This window comes from Herpailurus yagouaroundi, unplaced genomic scaffold (assembly GCF_014898765.1).
Source record: "Herpailurus yagouaroundi ecotype Mexico unplaced genomic scaffold, PumYag 190, whole genome shotgun sequence".
NCBI lineage: Eukaryota > Metazoa > Chordata > Mammalia > Carnivora > Felidae > Herpailurus > Herpailurus yagouaroundi.
This window is the reverse complement of record NW_024412421.1, coordinates 2,461,237-2,484,653: the sequence shown is the minus strand read 5'-3', so window position 1 is coordinate 2,484,653 and position 23,417 is coordinate 2,461,237. Positions and strand designations below refer to the sequence as shown.

Genomic DNA, 23,417 nt, shown 5'->3' with positions numbered 1-23,417 from the left:
GTTTGTGGGTCCATTTCTGGGTTCTCTATTCTGTTCTATTGATCTGAATGTCTGTTCTTGTGCCAGTACCATACTGTCTTGATGATTACAGTCTAAAGCTGTGTTCTTGATCCAGGGCCCCAACCTGATGATGCTCTTCTCTTCTTCCTCTTTTCCTCTTCTCAACAAACTCCATTCACACAGTTGATCAAGTCAGAAAGTTGGGATCCTTAATCCTCCTTCCCTTTTCTTCCACATCTAGTTCATCAGTGCATTATGTTGTCTCTGTTCATCTTTCCCAAAATCCACTTTTCTTAAATCCAGGCCACTTCTCCCGGGATGTCACAGTCTCCTGCTGTGGTCCCCTGCTTTATCCTTTGTTCCTCCCTATTATCCACTAGTCTCACAGCTACCAGAATGATCTTTTAGATGTGTAAAATATCTTATCACTAGGGCTTAAAAACCTGCAAAGCCTTCCTTTGCTCTTGAAAAGAAACCTAAACTCCTTTCTCAGAACTACGGGTCCCACGGGGTTTGGTTCTGCCTCGCCTCCCAGTATCATGTCAGTCCTTCTCCTTCAGCACACTCCTGTCTCATTGCCTTTCTTTCAGATCTCTGAGATGGACAAACTCTTCCCTGTCCTAGGGAAGATTATTCTTGTCTTTCCTCTGTGCCTCTTTCTTTCTCTCTCTCTTTCTTTCTTTCTTTCTTTCTTCTTTCTTTTATCAGAACTGGTGTTGTGCCAGAGATGGGCACTAGGAGCAGGAAATGAAGGCCTGGAAAGTGCCCAAGTGTTAGATACCAGCCTGTGCTTGTGCCAAGGCTTTGCCCCCTGCCCCTCCTGTATCCCATCTGCCCTGGAAAAAGAAGAAAGGAGAGTCACTGTTGCTTGTGTGGAGCCACCACTGCCAGGGATGAGGGTTGTGCTGAGCACCTTTGCGAGGTTTGTCCATCGAAGTAGCTTCAAACAAGTGGAAATGTAAGTCCCTTTCCTTCTTCCTGTTCTTTCATCACAGATTTCGAATCCTTTGGGATGAAGAGGTGGAAAGGGTGGGTCCTGAGAAAGCCTCTCTGGGCCGAGTGGTCTGGAAATTCCAAAGGACGCGTGTTTTGATGGATATTGTGGCCAACATCCTGTGCATTATCATGGCAGCCATAGGGCCGGTGAGTGAGGGTGGCCCTTCTTCTGCCTTGTCAAACAGGTCCCCAGACTGACAAAGAATGTCATTAGCTACTTTCTCTACGAGCTGGTGGGTTTAGTACATTGTCATTATCTTTGAGCTCCTTGGGGGAAAATTTTCATAAAGCTAATCCTTGTCAAGCACAGCAGCAACCACTGAAATTAATTAAAAATTTTTCCTCATAAAATCAGTTTGCTGACATTATCTGAGGCTTCCTATACCAACCTCAACCTCCAGCGGCCCTCTCCTCTCTCCATTGTGCTATTTTACAGACGGTTCTCATTCACCAAATCCTCCAACAGACTGAGAGCATTTCTAGGAATGTCTGGGTTGGCATTGGCCTGTGCATAGCCCTTTTTGCTACTGAGTTTACCAAAGTGCTCTTTTGGGCCCTTGCCTGGGCCATAAATTACCGCACAGCAATCCGGTTGAAGGTGGCCATCTCCACCCTGGTTTTTGAAAACCTGGTGTCCTTCAAGACGCTGGCACACATCTCTGTTGGAGAGGTAAGCTGGTCCAGAGTTTAATTTTAGAAAACGAAATCCTAAATCCTGACTCTGAGTGAGATGTACTTCCTGGATAATGCATATGACTTCCTTCTATTTTTCCAATGTCCTGCCCATTAAATCCCATATCCCTGCTAAGTGAAGTGAGGAAGACTCAAAACATGAGAGGAATTCAATGAAGGGAGGGCTCCATTCAAGCTGGAGAATTTGGAAATTCTTCCCTTTTCGAGTTGAGGTAGGATTTCGGGATGACCTTATCCAATCCCTTTGATTGTTAGTGAGGACACTGAGGCAGTAAGGAACACATCACAGGCATTTAAAGAAAATGAATGAACAATGGATCCAATAATTCTGATTGTATAGTATTTAGGGTGCCAAAGTCATAATAAAGACTACACTTAGTGGACTTCAGAACTTATATATTCTCAAGACCTTGAATCTTAGTGTTAAGATTCTTAGCATTTACACAATAAAATTTTCTTAGTCAAGGGAATCCCAGGTGGCATGAGGTAAGGGACTTGCTTCTTTCTTACAGTTGCTCTTTCAGTATGTCTAAAGCATCTTATGATGAACTCAGCTGCATAGAACAAGAAAATCCAAAATAACAGTAGATTAAGCAAGATGAATTTATTTCACTCTCAAAAGGAGTCTGGACCAGACCAATTCAGGGCTGGTATGGGGACTTCTGTATCTTCTTATCTTTCTTTGTCACTATCCTAGCACATGGCTCTCATAATGGTTCAGGATGGATTTTGGAGGTCCAGTCATCCCAACCATGTTTCAGATAGCTGGTAAGAGGAGGGAGAGAAGAGCAAAGATATATGTCCTCTAAGTTGAATTGCTTCCCTTTAAGAATTAATTCCCAAACTCCCGTTTGACATGTGTTACACAGTCACATGGCCACATTCTTTCCACAAAGGAGGCTGAAAAATGTAGTCTTTTAGCTGGGCATGCTACTTCTCTGAATAAAGCAGGAAGAAGGAGAGATAGATAAAGGTTAGGCAGCTAGCCATTTCTCCAGTATGCTTTTAGAGGGCAATATTACTCTTCACTGGGACTCTCTGTCCTAAAGATCAGCCTCTCCAAGATCAGATCAGAATGGAACCACAAAACTTATCATGGTGGTCCCCTGGCAACACCCCTCTCCATTTAAGGCAGTTTTTCTTCTCTACTCAGACACCTCAACCATTCTGAAAGTCTTCAGTTGAGGAAATGTTTGGGTGACACTTCCAAAGCTGAACCTTTGTGCTTTCTTTCCAGGTGCTCAATATACTATCAAGTGATAGTTATTCCTTGTTTGAAGCTGCCTTCTTTTGTCCCTTGCCAGCCACCATCCCGATCCTAATGGCTGTTTGTGCAGTGTATGCCTTTTTCATTCTGGGGCCCACAGCTCTCATTGGGATATCTGTGTACATCATATTCATCCCCATCCAGGTAATGGCAGGTCTTTGCAACTATAAACTGTTGTATGCTTGTATTGTACACACATGTTCTCACTCAATTGGATAGAAGGCTTTATTTCCAGGGTGTGGACCTGAAGCCTGTGTCCCCATTTTGTGCCTACAGATGTGCTTTCTTTTGTTGGCATATTGCATTTTTTTTAAAAGAACTTGAATTTGAATGTGCTGGGGGAGGGAGGCATGGCTTTCAGTTTGTCATAGTCTCCAGCACTCTCTTTGCATACTAGCAATTCCTGTGTTTATATCACTTGCCTGATCCCCAGTGGTGTCCCCTGGTCCACATCAGCTACCACAACTCAAGGCAAGGATGACTGAGAATCTCAGTCCAGTTTCCCTTAGAACTTTCCCTGGCACTTATACTCCAATCTCTGGATTTTTAGGCCAACTGCAACTCAGCAATTCTCTCTGAACACTTTGTACCTTGATTTCAGATGTTTATGGCTAAGCTCAATTCAGCTTTTCGAAGATCAGCAATTTCGGTGACAGACAAGCGAGTTCAGACAATGAATGAGTTTCTGACTTGCATCAAGCTGATTAAAATGTATGCCTGGGAGAAATCTTTTACCAATACCATTCAAGGTAGGATGCGCAGGTTTTGAAGAACCACTTACCCTGTAGAATGTATTCTTCTAAGGAGTTCTTAAGGTTCTGGGGGCCAGGAATTCCAGAAGGGGGGATGTGGGGCCCCTCTAAGCTGCTTTTCAGGCTTTTTAAGGGATTACAAAGATTTTAATAGACTCAGGCATCTGTTCTGGTGAGCCCAAGGACATAGCAGGTGAATGACATATGGTTTAGCCTTTAAAAAGACATGTGGATGCTGATACTGACCAGTTACTTTTTACAAAAATAATACACTAAAACATTATGAAGAGAGGAAGAGCTACCTCAAGCTATTTCCTCAACTTAGAAGATGTCTACACACACACACACATATACTCACACTTACATATATAGCTCCTTGCCTGCAGCAACTTCATTATGATTGAATGACCCCCTGACTCGATATTCTTTCCACAAATAAGAGGATACATATATAGCTTTTTTAAAAAAGATGATATTAAAACCATTTCAATCAAATATAAATGCAAATCTAATTGCAGGAACATTTACATAATTGCTGACATAGACTCAGGTGGTTGGCCGGTTAATGATCTGAACCACTGTTACAATTGACTCTCTGGATCTACAATTACACTTTTAGACCAGCATGTAATTGGGCCTGAAGCTGTATATCCGTGTTTTAAGGAGTGGCTTTAGAAAACTTGCTTCTGAGCTTGCCAAAGGAAGTGTCGCAGGTTGGGATGCTGGCAGCCCTATGCGAACTTCCTTGAAGACCCAGACACACTTCCTCACACATTAAACTCACTTTAGTAAAATGATTTGATTCCATTTGATTCCATTTGACTTCGTTCAATTTAATTTGACTCAATTTAACCTGAGTCAGTTTAATTCAATAAATATTCACGAACTTCCTACTATGTACAAGGTCATGGGAGATGAACAAAAGGATTAGAAAGAGTCCCTGCTTTTAAGATGATGGGAGTTTGAGCTAACTAAGCTCAATAATAGCTATAAGTTTGTTGGCTCTACCTTTAGAATATATCTGGAATCTGTCTGCTTCTCTTCACTCCACTGTCATTCTAGTGCAAACCAATATTCTCTCCCTTCTGGACTATGGAAAGAAGTTTTAGATGCAACACTTTCTTTTCTCCTTCCCCCTGAAATCCATTATGTTCTCAGAAGCCAGTGTGACCTTTTAAAAATGTCAATCAGATCCTGCCCTTCCCTGCTAAAAATATTTAGTGGCTTCTTATTACACTTAGATTATTCCAATTTAGGACTTTTGATTTAAATCAAATTCCTTTAAATGGCCTATTAGATCCAATGTGATCTGGCCCCTGATGACCTCTATGAGCTCATCACATCTTATCCTAACCCCTGATAACTCGTGTGAGCCCTGTGAACCTCCTATCTTCATTCATGCCTCATGATCTTTGCAGTTACTGTTTCCTCTGCCTGAAATGCTCTCGTGATGGATGTTCATGTTGACTTTGTGCCTTCTCTCGATGTCACTGATCAAAGATGCCTTCTTGACCACAGTCCTAAGCAAGTTCATTCCCTACCAGTTCCTTTAATTCACTTTATCCTGTTCATTTATTTCATATCACCCAACAAATTTGTAATGATAGAATTTGTTTATTTCTTTATTGTCTGTCTCCCTACTGAAAGAGAGCTAAAACGCTGTTTACTCCTATACTTTCCAACACCAAGCACAGCACCTGTCCTACAGTAGACATCAGGTTAAAATTTGTTGAATTAGTGAACATGGATTAACTATAGGTTAAAATCGGGAAAAGGCCATAAGGGAAATGGAGAGAAGCTCCAGGGGGTGAAGGGGTGAGCATATCAGGTTGGAGAGATCAGGAAAAGTGTCATGGTGGAAGTGGCATTTTTTAGAAAGGCCTTGAAGAATAGCAAGGATTCAGACACAAACAGAGCTGGGGAAGACCCCCAGTAGGAGCAAAGGCCTAGAGAAGGATATGCAAGGGTGTGCTTGGGGAAAAGGAGGTGTCTGCATATTCTAGAGGCAAAGGGCATATGGGCACCAGAGTTTTGGATTGCAGTAGAACTGGTTTCCAACTCTGCCTTGACTACTTAAAAGGCAAATTACTTAACCTGCTATGACTTTCCTGTCCTGCCAGAGAGCATAATAATAGCCTCTTTTTTCACATGGTGATGAGCGTGATCTATGAGAACACTGTGCAATGTTCAGAAGAGCACTCAGTAAGAATGGCAATGGTGCCATGTTGCTAGTGTGAAAGGGTTTTTGCAGAAGAGTCTGGAATTAGAGTAAATAACTTTAAACACCAGGAGAAGGAGGCTTGAATTTAATTTGTGAGCAGTGCAGAGGCATGGACCCCAACTGGACTTATGAAAGGGAGAAATGCTCTTGGGCTTTTGTAGATGTTCCTGGGATACAGGACAGGAGCCCCAATCTGGCAGCCTTCAGGCTGGCACATGTGCTTTGTATTTAAAACTTCTTTCAGTTAGTTCCCAACGTGTCCCACAAAATGTGGAAACGTGTCCCACAAAATTCCAGATCCCAGACTTTAGAACAGTTGAAGACCTGGTGACCCTGGATGCTCTGCACTGAGAGGTGGCTGCCCCTTTCACTGAGGCATGTGATCCCCATTTTGCCACATTCCACACCCTCCTTCTGGTCTTACTCTCTGTCCACTCCCTTCATTTACATTACTTGCCTGGCATCTGTAGGCATCCAAGTGTATGAATCCTGACACAGATTCAGGATTGCAAGAGACCTCAGACACCATCCAATATGGCAGCTGACAGACACTAAGCTTCCAGTTTGTTCCCAGAGCTTTCTGTGCTTACTCTAATTTAAACTTCACTACCAGAGTCCTTAACACTCACTTGCAGGAGGATCAGGCAAAGGTAAATACATTTCTTCTCCTTCTTTTTTAATGTTTATTTATTTATTTGAGAGAGAGAGAGAGAGAGAGAGAAGAGAGAAGGAGAAGAGAAAGAGATAGCACTAGTGGGGAGGGGCAAAGAGAGAAGGAGAGAGAGAATCCCAAGTAGGCTCCACACTGTCAGCAGAGTTTGACATAGGACTCAAGCCCACAAACCATGAGATCATGTTTTGAGCCCAAATCAAGAGTCGGATGCTTAACTGACTGAGCCACCCAGGTGCCCCAAGGATAGATGCATTTCTTAGTGCTGCAAAATAAGTCCATCATGGACCATTTTCTATTTACAGATATAAGGAAGAGGGAAAGGAAATTACTGCAAAAAGCTGGGTTTGTTCAAAGTGGAAACTCAGCCCTGGCCTCCATTGCATCTACCATAGCCATTGTATTGACATTCACCTGCCACATCTTCTTGAGACGCAGGCTTACCGCCCCAGTGGTAAGAACCATCTCTAGAGCTGGCCTCCTTCACATTCCAACACTGGACAGTGCCAGCTGGGAAGCTCCTCCTCGCCTTTGCCCAGCACTGGCATCAGAGTACTCAATCACAGAAGGGCCAGAATTCTACCATGACTTTTAAAAACAAGTGCTTGGACTGACAAGGAGCCCAGGAGAGCCTAACGGTGACTTTCATCCAGTCTAAGTGCAGGGGCAGTAGTTAATATTGGAACACAATTTTACATTTGGAAAACAAAACTGAAATCAAATGATCACTGGGCTATTTTATTCATAATTATTCATACATATTACAATAAGGAAACTTTGTGGGAGTTTTCTGGGTGGGAGCAGTCATAGGTACTGGGAGACATAGTGTGGTGTTAGGGTCAGAATCCCCCTTGTTTAAATCCCAACTGTGTTACTATGACAGAGGGCAATTCATTCAACCTCTCTTGCTTGGTTTTATTATCTGTAAATGGGGTTATAATAGTCCCTGTGGTTGTGAGGACTGAAGGAGCTCTTTTATGTAAGGCACGTGGAACAGTGCCTGGTACATTGTAAATGCCATGTAAGTGTTTGTTGTTCTTATTAGCCTGATGCTCACCCAGCCCAGGATAATTTGGGCTGAAAGCCTCAGAGGGAGAGTTAGGATAAATGTGAGATACTCAGGTTTTTTATAAGGGGAACCTGTGCATTCAAAGGTAAAGAAACTGGGCTAGATGGGAAACAGCCCCTGGCTGAAATAAACAAACAGCTGAGATATTAAATCCAGTGTCTGAAGGGTAAGTGAATGGATGAAAGTCAATAAAAACAAGACAAAAAAAGAACAAAACCCAGAGAGAATGAAATAAGCAAGTGTGCTCACAGAGCAATAGTTGCACCAAAAATCATGGATCTTGAGGGGAATGGGGATGTTTGAGAAGGCAAATGCTTTTGCTAGGGCATCTGTTGTGAGGCTGTCAGTCCTGTTACTGCCCTGTTTTTCTTTGTGAGGTGCTTTTATTTTTTCAGGTTCTTTACACAGAGTTTAGTCACACACTCTGGGGCTTGAATTCAGTCATGAACCCAAAGCCAGAATAAATGGCAATGACATACCAAAGTCTCAACAGAATGCTTCTCAATTATTGTGACTATGTTCTATGATCCCAAACAGAAACAATTATTTCCTCAGGAATGCACCGAAGAAAATTTAAAACCAAACATTGCACATGGTTAATATTTTCAAAAATGATGATTTAGAAGAAATCTAGAGGAGGAACAAGATTCCCTGAATGCAAGGCTCATACTTCTTCAAATTCAGAATCCCTCACCTCCTCTGTCAGGGCCACATCAGTAGGAGGTCAGCCCCCCAGGTGCTGGCTCACATCAGGCAACCTGAGTGTTCTGTCGACCAAGGCCTGGGCTTTCTGAGCCAAGATAGTACTCTGGGACTTGGGGGAGCTGAGTTCTCTTTGGGGATGGATTTGGGACCAGATGTGATGAAGGGAGCATTATTCATTGTCCCCTTACAGAACTAATAAGGATTAGTTGAAGCCCAGGGCTCTGTCCATGGGGCCCATTCAGCAGCAGGCAGGATCACTCTGTATTTGTTGATGGAAGTTGTGTTATTAATTTCTTAAATGGGTGGTTATGGAGAAGCTGCTAATTACAAGTCAGGCAGATGAGAAGATGAAATCTGGGAGATGAGATCATGCACCCCTGGGGCACCAATGGAGCGAGGAAACTTGTCTTCATTGAGGCTGTATGATGTTAACCACCTACCAGGCAGGACTCAGTGAGAAAGGCCCCAGTGAAGAGGGAAGATGGTTTTTGGGAATACCAGTTGAACAGAGATTTTTACACTTGTCCCAAGTGTGTGGGGAGGCAGGGTGTTGAGGCCAGACCTCGGGGGTGGGAGAGTCAGAGGTCACTCTCCAGTAGCTAGCATGGGCCAAGCAGGTCCTTCCAAGAAATTTCTTCCTTCATTCCTGGGGCTAAATATGGTATGGAAAAGGAGGCTCTAGCTCTGAAGGGTCAGAGGACCCTGAAGCAGCTGGGGAAAGAGGATAATAGGACAATCCATGGGGTTTTGAGTGAAAAGTCTAGGCCAAGTAAGGACGTGGATGGAAAATTCTAGACATTCAGTTAGAGACCTTACTCAGACATTATCACGTTATATTCTCTGGACTTACAGAGGCAAGGGTATAGATCTTCCACCGTTTTGATGAAATTCCAAAGCAAAATAGATTAAGATGTTGCTATCCCTAATTTGCTAGACCATGATTTGGGAGTCATGAAAAGAAAAAAATGTTCCAGTCAGAATTCCAATTATGTCACCGTTTCTCATCTCAGCAATTATAATTTCCATGGATAGAATGGTTCAGAGCCAAGGCAACACCTCATCCTAAACCTTCTACCTCTCTTTTGTTCTTCAGGCATTTAGTGTGATTGCCATGTTTAATGTAATGAAGTTTTCAATTGCAATCTTGCCTTTCTCGGTCAAAGCAATGGCCGAAGCCAATGTCTCTCTGAGGAGAATGAAGGTATAACTAATGCTGGGTGAGTAGGGAAGAGAGATCTTGTTTTTGGGTGGGAAAATTCTCAGATATAGGAAAGCTGTGTCAACCCATTGGAGGGCTGGGTCATTGGTTTGGAGTACATTGGGATAAGGCCCTGCATTCAGAGTTGGATCAATAAATGTGCATCAAGGAGGGTACAAGCAAAACTTTATAAGGTGGTCTGCCCTTTGATTAAAAATGAAACAGAGTCTCCATGCATGGAGATGATGTTCCTGATCCCCTACTCTTTTTCCAAGTCATAAATCTTAGGTTGTTCCAGGAGTACGGTTGAGTTTGCACTGAGCTATTCCCCACCCCTTTACCTACCTGGTTTGCCCTATGATGCGTGTGGTGATGGTAATGATGAAGAGGGTAGTGGGGCACCACATTTATGCACTCAGTTGCTTTATTCATTCATTCATCCATTCATTCAGTCATTCATCAGAGATGTACTGTGTCCTTCCTATATTTAAGGTATTGTAGGAAATGCAAATAAAAGGAAGAGAGAGCTTTTACTCTCAAGAGCCTCCAGTCTCATGTAGGACCAGGTATCCCAGTCATTGCTATACACAGTAAGGATATGTAACATGCAGGAAGGCATAAAGTGGTTTTGAAGTTCAGGCAAGGGAAGGAAAAGGAGGAGGGTGTTGCAGAGAAGAGAACAGCATGTTTAGACATGTGTGAATTAATTGAATGATTTTATTCACTCAGGCCAGCATTCTGGAAGTCACCTTAGGCATCAGAGATGCTTGTATCCCTTACTATTCACATTCAACTAATCAAGGGCCCTTTTGAGACACTTCCTGCTCACTGTGTTTCCTCAATTTTAAGAGGCACTGTTTGTAAGATTGAGTCATAAAGTGGTATTATCAAGTCATCACTTTCTGAACAAAACCCAAGAATGAACAACATCATATTAGCTGTATATATTATGATATCAGATAACTTAGACTAGAGAAACAATGCTATTTCTTGACTCCTCAACTTCTTTGTCCCTGCTGCCATCACTGAATTATCACGGTGACTTATGAACCAATTTCCCTTTTATGTTGTTGTTCTTCCTAAATCCTCATTGCACTCAGCCCCCAGAGAGCTGTTGAAATTTTGGTCTGACCACTGATATTCACCTGCTTGAAACCCTTGAGTCCTTGTTCCTTCCAGGACTGAACCTGAGCCTTCCATCAGCAGGTCCTCAGTTATGTCTCCACCTGATTTCCTATCCCCTTCCTACCTTGAGCTCTATGGTAATCCTGAATTGCTTGTTTCATGTCCTCACCCTAATAAACCATGCTGTTGAATGTTTCCTTGCCTTTGCTAATGCCATACCTTTTGTTATAAGGCTCTCATCTCCTCTTCCTTCCCTCATTTTTGCCTGTCAGCACCTGTACAGACTCAGCTCAGGCACCAATACATAGACCTCGGGATGGGGAGCCAAGTGTCCCTTCTTTGGCAGTTACAGTGTTTTGTTCTTGTCACATTTCACTGAAATGATTGTGTATGTTCCCATCTTCCCCTAGGCTGTAATCTATTTACGGACAAGAATCATGCCTTATTCATAATTTCATTTCTTATGTTTACCACAGAATTTGGCACAGGGTAGACACTTGGCAAATGTTTTGTTGAACTGAGCTGAGTGGGTACTAGGAAGAAGGCATGGCAGAGGCTGAGCATGTGACCTTGGTTTAATAAGAGTTAATGCCAGGCAATGAAGCCACCACCCAAAGACTAGAAAAAGCTGATTACCTTGGGCATGAGGAAAAAATGTAGCTGAGATCAGCATTCTCCAATGTGGGTGACCCACATAGACTTTGTGGATAAAGAGGCATCTGTCCTAGATAGCATGAGCTGGTACACTATTTCTGCTGCAGCTTCTCCTAGGGGAATATCTTCCCTAAATATCCTAAGTAGAATTGCCAAGATTATGGTTTTGGGTCATTAGAAGATATATTGGGATGATTCTTGTAAATGCATAATGTCTGCCCAGTTAATTTTGTCTCTTTAATCTTAGAAAATTCTCGTAGATAAAAACCCCCCATCTTACATCACCCAACCAGAAGACCCAGATACTGTCTTGCTTTTAGCAAATGCCACCTTGACATGGGATCAAGAAACCAGCAGAAAAAGTGATCCAAAGAAAGTGCAGAACCAGAAAAAGTGTTTTCTTAAGAAACAGAGGCTAGAGACATACAGTGTGAGATCATCAGCCCAGGAAGTTGCTAGCCCAGAGGAGCAAAGTGGTAGCCCCACATCGGTTCTGCACAATATAAGCTTTGTGGTGAGAAAGGTGGGTATGTGTTCTATAGGTATGCCTTCTATCTTTCCTCCTTGTATCACACAACTATACTTTATCAAGACCTAACATGATTTGTTTGAGCTGGAGGTGGTGTGGGGATGTCTCTAGACTGTTTTCTTTCCCCAATTTTAAACTTAAAAATTTTTTTTAAATGTTTATTTATATTTGAGAGAGAGAGAGATAGCAGGGGAGGGGCAGAGAGAGATGGAGACAGAATCTGAAGCAGGCTTCAGTCTCTGAGCTGTCAGCACATAGCCCAGTGCAGAGCTCAAATTCATAAGCTGTGAGATGACCTGAGCCAAAGTTGGATGCGTAACCAACTGAGCCTCCCAGGCACCCCTCCCAATTTTAAAACTATGTACATGGGTAATGGAGACATTCTCTTCAAGCTGACAAAACATGGTAGTTGTAACAGTACTGATATTTAAACTCCAAAGGAGCCAGTTGCAATTTTGAATGGACAATCTATTTCAGGTGGCTAGGCTCAAATTGGCTATCTTTTGTAAATCTTTTTGGATTTGTTCTTAATTTCACATTGGAGTACTATGATAGATAATAACTGACAATTATGAATACTTATTATTTACCAGGTACACAACTAACTCATTTAACCACCCCAATAACCCTAAGAGATAGGTACTATATCTATTCCCACTTTATGATTGAGAAAACTGACACAAAGGGAGGTTTAATAAATCATCCAAGATCATACTGCTAGCAAGTGGCAGAAGACAGCTTCACATTCAGGCCCCAGAGTCTGTGCTCTTAAGCACCATGCTTGTTAAAAGCAAGTAAGATCAACAAGCAACCCAGCAAAGGAAGCCAGCCAGAGCCTGTTGGCTTCTCCCCTCAGGAATGGGGAATAGAGTCTTTAGACAAAGCTCTACATTTAGGGAATGTTTGGCTTCTCCTGCATGTGATTCTCTTGCACTGGGAACTCAGCAGCAGTGCTCCTGGGATGGCAGTGTTTGCCGATTTTGCTGCTGAGGGCTCAGCATTAATTCTATGCCTAGTATTTTAATTTCCCATCTTGTTGACTCACCCTTTCTGGTGTGGAAGGAGAGGTTCCTACTATGGAAGGAGAGGTTCCTACTTATTATGCAACGCTAAGCTCAATAGCTGGTGTAGAGTAGTATTCAGTTGGCTGGGTGTAATTGATCTAGGTTCTCTGTTAAGTCCTACTGGGTGCAGCCCACTTTGCTTTCTCATGCCCTTCCCCCTGCTTATGATGTGCAGCACCTGGATTGTTCCAACCAGGCCTTTGGAATTGCTCCAGAGTGGCTTCAGTGAACTACTCTTGTGTTTTAAAGAAGCTGCCTTTTAGCCCCCTACTGGCCTTCCTTCTCATTATGTCAATGACTCTTGCTTGGGCTTGTGCATCAAGGACATGGTCAATGTTTTCTGAAACAAGTTGAAGACAGTGGGAACAACACAGTGTTGTGTGGATTAAGGTTATGCCTCCAGAACCTGATGTACCTGGGGTCCAGTCCCAGCCACTTGCCAGCTGTGTGACCTTGAGTATATTGCCTAACCTCTTGGAGCCTCTCTTCCTTTATGGGCTCGATGGATATTTTAAAAATAGCACGACTTCACAAGGTCGGTGTGAGGACTGAAAGAGATACTATAAAAAAATGCTAAGCCCATAGTAAGTCTCAACTTATGTTAGCTATTGTCGCCTTTTTCCTCTCACAGCCAAAAATCCAGCTTAAGTGTTGCCCTTAAATATTCTAAATTCAGAGCACCCATGTTTTTTCCAAATTTAGTTCTAGGATTCCATTGGACTATAGCCACCTTGAGGTCAGGGTGTGTATCTGTCTTGTTCACAGGTTGTGACCTTATACCAAGGCAAGTGCCTGGCATGCATTAGGCACCCAGAGGTGTTTTCTGAATGGACAGATGAATAATCAGAATCCCAGGGGCTGCAAGTCTCATGGGTTTTCTCCTGAAGACAAGGTTGAATCTAGAAGGCTAGAGACCTGGCCCCAGGTGGTGGATAGAATTCAAAAGAGAGTCAAATGCCTAGAATCTGGATCCAGACCCATGATCTCTTTGTCCCAAACTCTTTGTAATGCACCAATTCCTTAAAGACCTTTTAGTGGAATTAAAATGGATCAGCTTTGGGACACTTGGGTGGCTCAATCAGCTGAGCATCCAACTTTGGCTCAGGTCATGATCTTGCGGTTTGTGAGTTCAAGGCCCAAGCCCCACATCGGGCTTGCTGCTGTCAGCGCAAAGCCCACTTGGGATCCTCTGTCACCCTCTCTCTGCCCTTTCTTTGCTTGTGCTCTCCCAAAGATAAATATAAATGGATCAGCTTCACTTATCTGCAGCATCAATGATAATGTGGACTGCATAAGGCAGGGATCACATCTGTCTTGATCACTACTTTATCCTCAGTGCCTAGCATGATGCCTGCTGTTCCATAAAGTCTTGTCAAAGAAATTCATGATGACAGGAAGCTATCTTCATGTGCTGAAGGTGGCAGACAGGCGATGGGAAAGGAGCTGTATCTGGCTCCATCATGGGCATCTTTGCTCTAAGAGATCACGGAGAGCAGGTCTTAATGAGAATGCTCTTAGTTGTTCCATCTCCAGCACTGCAGTATTTGCTTGAACACAAGAGTGGTCACATGTCCGCCAAAAGTCTCCACATGGATTCTTGCTCTGCCTGCCCTGGTTTCCCTCCAGAGATCTACATGGTTTACTACTTCACCTCCTTCAGGTCTACTAAAATGTCACCTGTAGCAAATACTGTCAGTGACCCATCTGTGTGTCCTAGCCACCTTCCAACTGCCAAATCTGTATCTATGCCAGAGAGCCCTCCCCATCATCCAAAAAGCACCAGGACATTGACAGCCAGGGGAGCAGCTCTCAAACACTGTTGACTATACTTTACTCCCTCAGCCGTTGGAGTGGGAGGGATAGAACCACTCTAAGTTTCCCAGAATTTGTTAGCAGGATTGAACTTCATTTGCCTCCCATGGGAGCTAAAATAATTGTACACCCTTGATGGGTCATCTTCCCCCTCCCCTGACACCTCGCAAATGAACTACCTTCATTCAAATCTTTGATTCAGGGACTGTTTCTGGGAGAACTCAAGCTAAGACATTTACCTTTCTAGTAACGTTCCCCCCATCCTCATCTCCTCCCTACCTCCCCCCTACTTTATGAGTTTCCATGGCAGGTACCTGACATACTCCATATTTTACTTACTTATTTGGTTGACTACTGGTCCCCTCAACTAAAACATAAGCTTCATGAGGGCAGACCGAAATGGTTGTCTGTCATATTCATTACTCTGTTGTGCTGTTGCTACTGTCCAGAACAGCACCTGGCACTTACAATGATTTGTGGCAGAATTAATAAATCTGCAGCTGTAGAATAATCCATGAACCCAAAGTGTTGGAATAGAATAACTGCTTAGCAATTTCAGGTTATGCTTCAGTGTGGTGGAAGGATACTTTAAATTATTTTTTAATGTTTATTTTTGAGAGAGAGACAGAGACAGAGACAGAGAGACAGAGAGTAGGCTGGGGGAGGAGCAGAGAGAGAAAGGGAGACACAGAATCCAAAGTAGGCTCCAGGCTCTAAGCTGTCAGCACAGAGCCCGACGCAGGGCTTGAACTCACAAACCACAAGATCATGACCTTAGCTGAAGTTGGATGCTCAACCAACTGAGCCACCCAGGGGCCCTAAGTGGAGGATACTTTAAAAATTACTTTTGAAAAGCACTCAACTCTCTGTACTTCAAAGGCTACCCATGTCCCTCTGGGTTGTGCAGCCTTTAAGTTCTATTAGATTTGCTTTCCTGGAGTGTAAGCATGGGACAATACTCCTGTAAAGTCCTGTGTGTCCCAGACCAGCACAAGGCTGTTTTGCGTCAGTGCTTGTATGTGATTTCTAGAAGTCCTCTGGGCACTCTGCTGTGCTGTGCCAAGGAAAACACTTAATTAAGATGTAGGCTCCTGTATTGTCCAGGCTGTATATTGGGTTTGGGGTGTGAGACTGTAACTGCCACCTTTTAGAGCCAGCAGTGGCCCTTTGGCCAGCAGAGTTTGGAGGCAACACTTTCATACCAAGACCCTCTAAAAACTGGGGAAATGACTGTGTCTTTTTTTTTTCTGTTTCTCTGATAGGGGAAGATCTTGGGAATATGTGGGAATGTTGGAAGTGGAAAGAGCTCCCTCATTGCAGCTCTTCTAGGACAGGTAAACTGTGAAGACAGAACATTGACATGACACTGAAATGTCAGGTTCCCTACCTGCCGTGTTTGGGATCCTCTGAGAACAGTGGACCCAGTGGCTGGGCTCAGCTGCACTGGACACTGTGAAGACAGTTGATAGTGATTTTCAGGGGATTAATGCTCTCAGTGGCTCCATGCCTCTTGTCCATGTATGGCTGAGCTTTTCACACACTCTTGGGTTTGTCTCCTAAGGACATGTGTTAAACACTGACTGCTTCCTTGCCTAGAACACCACCTTTGTCAAAGGAAGAGGAAAGTCATTAAATCCATGTTTTTTCCCATGACTTGGGCCATCCTGATTAGAAAGGCCAGTAAGTCAACTTGGTAGGGAAGGACCAAGAAACCTAAGACTCACCATGACTCTAGATCTGTTTTTCCCTTTGTCCATCTCCATATTCCCAGTGTCTGCCCACAGCAGCAGCTCAGTCAAGCCTTCTTTGATGGAGTGGCTGAATGCATGCATCAACTAACACAGCAATGTGCCCTCAACTTCTCTGCAGACCTCATGGTAGGCACAGGGAGGAGCCCAGGGGTCTTGTGCTTTGTCTGATACTTCTAGCTGTGTGACCCCAGCAAAATGCCAGGCCAATTATTGTATTCACAAGGCTCTAAATTGATATAGTTTCTCATCCCAAATGAATGAATATTAAGTCCTCTTTCTTCCCACCCTGCTGTTCCTAGAGAGAAGCTTGGGTGCCTGTAGTTGGGAGAGGAGGAACCTCTGAAAAAATGAGGACACCAGGCTCAGAAGAACCTGCTAGAATAGGGTGACTTCTTTTGGCCTCAGCTGACTCATTTCTAGAAAGAGTGACAACTCCTTCCCTGTCCGAAGGAGGAGGTTGGGGGATTGGGGCAGAATCCCATGAGCTCCTAAGGTTACTTATGCCCTGGGATTCTGTTGTGTGTGCCTGTCATAAATAGCCCTAGAGTCAGCAGGTGTGTTACAGGTGACCCATCCCAATTGTCTATCGAATAACACGAGGCTCTCCACAGAATCCCATAAAAGATAAGCCAACTTCTGCTCAGATATCTCCAGCAATGGAGAACTAATTATTTCACAGCCAGTTCCCTCTTTGGAGAGTTTTGATATATGGAAGTGGAGTTTGCCTCCTTTTAACTTCTACCCTTTTTTCTGCTCCTTTGGAATCTCTCAGAGAAAAGAGAATCTATCTCCCATGTAACAGTGGTGAGATTAGATGCCTCACCATAGTCACTGGGATAGGGGGTGGCAGGGTGGCTGATGAGTGGACTCTAGGCTGCCTATGTTCAACACCTGCCTCAGCCTCATGCTCATTATTTAATCTTGGGTAAGTAACTGAGCCTCTCTGAACCTCAGTTTCCTTGTCCATAAAATGGGGCTTAGGAGGGTTGTGGTGAGGATTAAATAAGATAATGTATATAATAGTTATAGGATAATTCCCAGGGCCATTCATGGTGACCAGCATTTTGTATGCACTTAACCCAGTGCCTGGCATAGCCCCTATTTATTTTGCCTATTATTATTACCATTATTGTCATTATCTTTTTCTCTTCTCCAAGTCTAATGTTCTCCATCTCTTGGGACATTCCTGAGGTGAAATTGTGTCCCATCCCTTGACCTTGGCTATCTTCCTTTCCTGTCCACAACACACAGCTGCTGCTGCATCAGCCCTGAGCACCACGGCATCTCTTGCATATGTCCTCTCCTGACAGCTTTGAACATGGCTTCACCACCAGCTGTCAGATGCCCACAGTGTGGTATCATCTTAAGTGCACTTATGTACTTGGGGTCACAAACTAGAGCACATGCAAGTTTTTAATTGGATTGTTCAATGTGCTACATGAAATTGGATTTCCACTCCTCTTGAAGAATGAGAAATTCTGGCTGCACCAGGCCTGCATCCTTGGCACCAGGCCCTGCACCAAATGTGCAGACTTAATCGAGGCTGCTTCCTTGAGACAGAACACATCAGGACCACCATCCATAGCCATGTAGGCTATGCCCTGCCCCTGGGGCCTGGCTGAGGGGGGTGGGATGTAGCCAGTGCACCTGCAAAAGGAAGCCTTTGTGATGTTGAGTCCTCTCAGAAGGCATCTTGTTCTGGCTGCACCAAGGTGCCATGTGGCCTCTCCAGCCTACAGCAGGACTCACCACTGCCTCTTCTGTGACATTCCTCCCTGGCCCCTTGTAGGTTTTTGACTTTGAGACCATCATTCTACACATCTGGTCTTTGCAGTATGTGGACAAGACATCTTGTTGACCCTCTTGCGCCATCATAATTAATGTTCATAGAATAAGTGGGTGGCAAGTGTGCAGTGGGTCCCTGAAGAGAAGTCTGTGAGGATTGGCTTCTGAAGGCATTCTGGTCTTGTTACTCCAGATGCAGTTACAGCAAGGGATCGTGGCACTCACTGGGACTGTGGCCTATGTTTCCCAGCAAGCATGGATCTTTCATGGAAATGTGAGAGAAAACATACTATTTGGAGAAAAGTATGATCACCAAAGGTAATATTAACTTTGAAAGCATGAGGCCCTTCAGTATTTGATTCCTTCTGCTACAGATGCCTATGCCATTGGTAATGATTGCTAAGTGGGTTCCTTTAATGAATTCTGATTAAACATTCATCACAGCCAAGTGGGTGTTGGTTTTTCTCTTCCTAACCCAAGAGTTCAGGAGAGGCGTCTTCTGCAGACCTGTGATCACACTCTAAGAAATGGGTGGAATCGGCACTTCATTCCCAGCACACAGTAGCATATGTTCTGAGGTTCTCTGTGAGAGTGCATATGTTGTCTGACTGGAGAAAGATATATCTGGCAATTTGCTTTAGGCCAAGTAACCAAAACTGCTCAAAATTGTGAGCAGCAAGTACACAATTAATCAGCTCTGAAATTATTAATTGACATCAGTCAACCACAAGAATATATTGCTGTTAATGTCCTCAAAATTATCTAATGGAATAAAAACAAAGTTCATGTCATAATTTTTGTATACACTTTGTGCCATTATCTTTAAGCTCTGGAAAATAATAGCTTTCTATGGTTCTCTTCTGGGTTTGGTATGCTGCTGTGTACATTCTCTCTCTAATGAGAATTCTATAAACACCCATTTAGGGAGATCCTGGCATCATATCCCCATTTTACAGATGACGAAGCTGAAGCTTAGAAGGAGAGTTGACCTGCCCAAGGTCAAGGCTATTAAATGGCAGTGATTGAGTCCTGAATGCCAGGGCAACATCATTTATTCTCACTGGTGTTTCCTGACATCTGGGTCCCCCTGAAACCTCCCTAAGCTCCATGATGCTGAAGTAAAGACCAGTGGAGTTGGCTTTCAAAATCTGGCTGTCAGCTTTCCAGTCATGGTCTGGACTTTCATATCTTATTTTTTGAATGCACAAGCTGTCCTTGCTGACTGACATTGGCCAGCATGTGTGAGTTCCCAGCAAGAAGTCTATTACTTCCTCTCATCTTCCCTGGCCATGGCATCCTGCTGCCAGGAGGCTCAAGAGTGGCAGGAAGTTCTGATCAGTGCAGGAGTCCTTGGCACCAGTTGCACTGCTCTGCTCAGCATTTCCTGGCCTGATTTTACCTGTGCCTCTTCCCTGCCCCACCTGGAATTGCTTTTCTTTCTTCAGTAGCAGGCTAGTAGGAGGTATTCCTATACTTATCACTTAGAATCTCAGGGCAAATATTTACAAAATACCTGCAATATGCAGGACCATGAAGGATTATGGGGGACAGAAGGGTGTCTCAGATGCGTCATTGCCCCTCAGATGTTCAAGTCCGGGAAGGGGCTATAAGAGATGTATAGAAATAACAGTGCACCAAGAAGGAATGTGCCAAGTGGCAGGAGGCTGTGCTAGATTGTTCAGTGACAGCATAAATCATGAGAGGGAAGAGAGGGTAGTGCTTGAATTGGGCCTGGTAGGGTGGATTAAGCATCCTTTGTATGTGGCATCTCTAGCAGAGGCTTTTCTCCTAGGGCAAACATAGTGGCTCTCAGGCCCCAGGAAGGAAGGAAGGTGAAGGGAAGCTTAAGAAGGGGGGTGGGGGTGTCAAAAGGATGAAGATGTGCTGAGCACTCTGAATCTCATAGTTAAAGATTGGCAAAGGTAATAATATTAATAGTAACCATCAATGATGGAGAATTTGCTATGCACCAGAAATTGTGTTAATGGATTTACATATGTGTTCTTGTTTCCTTCTTACAACACAATCAGAATTATTAGCACAATTTTATAGAGTGGAGAGTGAAGATCAGGGAGGTACAGTCACTTCTCCAAGGTTATCCAGCTGGATTCAAATGCAGATTGTTCTGGGGGTGCCTGGGTGGCTCAGTCTGTTAAGTGTTGGACTTTGGCTCAGGTAATGATCTCATGGCTTGTGAGTTCGAGCTCTGCATCGGGCTCTGTGCTGACAGCTCAGAGCCTGAAGCCCACTTTGGATTCTGTGTCTCCCTCTCTCTCTGCCCCTCCCCCTGCTTACTTTCTGTGTCTCTCTCTCTCCTTCAAAAATAAATAAAACATTAAACAAACAAACAAAAAACAAAAAACCCACCAAATGCAGATTGTTCTGATTTTAAAGCCCCTGGTTTTTCAAAAAAATTTTTTTTGAGTATAGTTGACACATAATGTTACATTCATTTCAGGTGTACAACATAGTGATTCAACTTCTCTGTATGTTATGCTATGCTCACCTGAGGTGTAGCTACCATCAGATACCATGTAGCTCTATTACAATATCATTGAGTAGATACCCTGTGCTTTACCTTTCATCCCCATGACTTATTTATTCTGTAACTGGAAGGCTGTATCTCCCACCCTCCCTTCAGCCATTTTGCCCATTCCCTCCCCCTCCAGCAACCATTAATTTGTTCTCTGTATTTATGTGTCAGATTCTGCTTTTTGTTTGTTTATTCAGTTGTTTTATGTATTTATTTATTTATTTATTTATTTATTGTCTTTGTCTATTCATGCACCAACACCAGTCTGGTTTTTTCTTTCTTTCTTTCTTTCTTTCTTTCTTTCTTTCTTTCTTTCTTTCTTTCCTTCTTTCTTCTTTCTTTTTAAATATAAATTATTGTCAAATTGGCTAACATACAGTGTGTAAAGTGTGCTCTTGGTTTTTGGGGTAGATTCCCGTGGTTCATCGCTTACATACAACACCCAGTGCTCATCCCAACAAGTGCCCTCCTCAAAGCTGATCACTCATTTTCCCCTCTCCCCTACCGCCCCCCCCATTCCACCCTCAGTGTGTTCTCTGTTCTAGGAGTCTCTTATGGTATGCCTCCCTCCCTCTCTGTTTGTAACTATTTTTTCCCCCTTCCCTTCCCACATGGTCTTCTGTTAAGTTTCTCAAGATCCACATATGAGTGAAAACATGATATCTGTCTTTCTCTGATTGACTTATTTCACTCAGCATAATACTTTCCAGTTCCATCCACACTGTTGCAAGTAGCACGATTTCATTCTTTCTCATTGCCAAGAACTATTCTATTGTATATATAAACCACATCTTCTGTATCCATTCGTCACCTAATGAGCATTTAGGCTTTTTCCATAAATTGGCTATTGAAGGTGCTGATATAAACATTGGGGTACATGTGCTCCCATAAATCACCACTCCTGTATTCCTTGTAGTATCTACTTGTAATTAGTATCTACTTGTAATTCCTAGCAGTGCTATTGCTGGGTCATAGGGTAGTTCTATTTTTTTTTTCTGTTTTTTTTTGTTTTTTTTTTCAATATATGAAGTTTATTGTCAAATTGGTTTCCATACAACACCCAGTGCTCATCCCAAATTGTGCCCTCCTCAATACCCATCACCCACCCTCCCCTCATCCCACCCCCATCAACCCTCAGTTTGTTCTCAGTTTTTAAGAGTCTCTTATGCTTTGGCTGTCTTCCACCCTAACCTCTTTTTCTTTCCTCCCCCTCCCCCATGGGTTTCTGTTAAGTTTCTTAGGATCGACATAAGATGAAACCATATGGTATCTGTCTTTCTCTGTATGGCTTATTTCACTTAGCATAACACTCTCCAGTTCCATCCCAGAACTAGACCCACAAACGTATGGCCAACTAATCTTTGACAAAGCAGGAAAGAGTATCCAATGGAAAAAAGACAATCTCTTTAACAAAGGGTGCTAGGAGAACTGGACAGCAACATGCAGAAGACTGAAACTAGACCACTTTCTCACACCATTCACAAAAATAAACTCAAAATGGATAAAGGACCTGAATGTGAGACAGGAAACCATCAAAACCCTAGAGGAGAAAGCAGGAAAAGACCTCTCTGACCTCAGCCATAGCAATTTCTTACTTGACACATCCCCAAAGGCAAAGGAATTAAAATAAAAAATGAATTACTGGGACCTTATGAAGATAAAAAGCTTCTGCACAGCAAGGGAAACAACCAACAAAACTAAAAGGCAACCAACAGATGGGAAAAGATATTTGCAAATGACATATCGGACAAAGGGCTACTATCCAAAATCTATAAAAAGCTCACCAAACTCCACACCCGAAAAACAAATAACCCAGTGAAGAAATGGGCAGAAAACATGAATAGACACTTCTCTGAAGATGACATCCAGATGGCCAACAGGCACATGAAAAGATGCTCAACGTCACTCCTCATCAGGGAAATACAAATCAAAACCACACTCAGATATCACCTCACACCAGTCAGAGTGGCCAAAATGAACAAATCAGGAGAATATAGATGCTGGCGAGGATGTGGCAAAACGGGAACCGTCTTGCACTGTTGGTGGGAATGCAAACTGGTGCAGCCACTCTGGAAAATAGTGTGGAGGTTCCTCAAAAAATTAAAAATAGACCTACCCTATGACCCAGCAATAGCACTGCTAAGAATTTCCCCAAGGGATACAGGAGTACTGATGCATAGGGGTACTTGTACCCCAATGTTCATAGCAGCACTCTCAACAATAGCCAAATGATGGAAAGAGCCTAAATGTCCATCAACTGATGAATGGATAAAGAAATTGTGGTTTATATACACAATGGAATACTACGTGGCAATGAGAAAAAATGAAATATGGCCTTTTGTAGCAACGTGGATGGAACTGGAGAGTGTGATGCTAAGTGAAATAAGCCATACAGAGAAAGACAGATACCATATGGTTTCACTCTTATGTGGATCCTGAGAAACTTAAGAGGAACCCATGGGGGAGGGGAAGGAAAAAAAAAAAAAAGAGGTTAGAGTGGGAGAGAGCCAAAGCATAAGAGACTGTTGAGAACTGAGAACAAACTAAGGGTTGATGGGGGGTGGGAGGGAGGAGAGGGTGGGTGATGGGTATT

The 23,417-nt window shown here is 43.3% G+C and overlaps 1 protein-coding gene across 6 annotated transcripts in view; it reads left to right on the top strand.

Moving 5' to 3' along the window:
- ABCC12 (ATP binding cassette subfamily C member 12) overlaps positions 1–23,417 on the top strand; it is an 85,426-nt gene that overhangs the window by 20,985 nt on the left and 41,024 nt on the right. For 3 of the 6 annotated variants that reach the window (XM_040497937.1, XM_040497938.1, XM_040497941.1), the window contains exons 3-11: positions 996–1,143; positions 1,433–1,666; positions 2,927–3,100; positions 3,558–3,705; positions 6,905–7,053; positions 9,467–9,574; positions 11,598–11,873; positions 16,018–16,089; positions 18,485–18,609. In XM_040497937.1, the coding sequence (XP_040353871.1) occupies positions 996–1,143; positions 1,433–1,666; positions 2,927–3,100; positions 3,558–3,705; positions 6,905–7,053; positions 9,467–9,574; positions 11,598–11,873; positions 16,018–16,089; positions 18,485–18,609 (1,434 nt within the window). The remainder of the gene's footprint in view (positions 1–995; positions 1,144–1,432; positions 1,667–2,926; positions 3,101–3,557; positions 3,706–6,904; positions 7,054–9,466; positions 9,575–11,597; positions 11,874–16,017; positions 16,090–18,484; positions 18,610–23,417) is intronic. The other 3 variants (XM_040497939.1, XM_040497940.1, XM_040497942.1) reach the window with 2 other exon arrangements.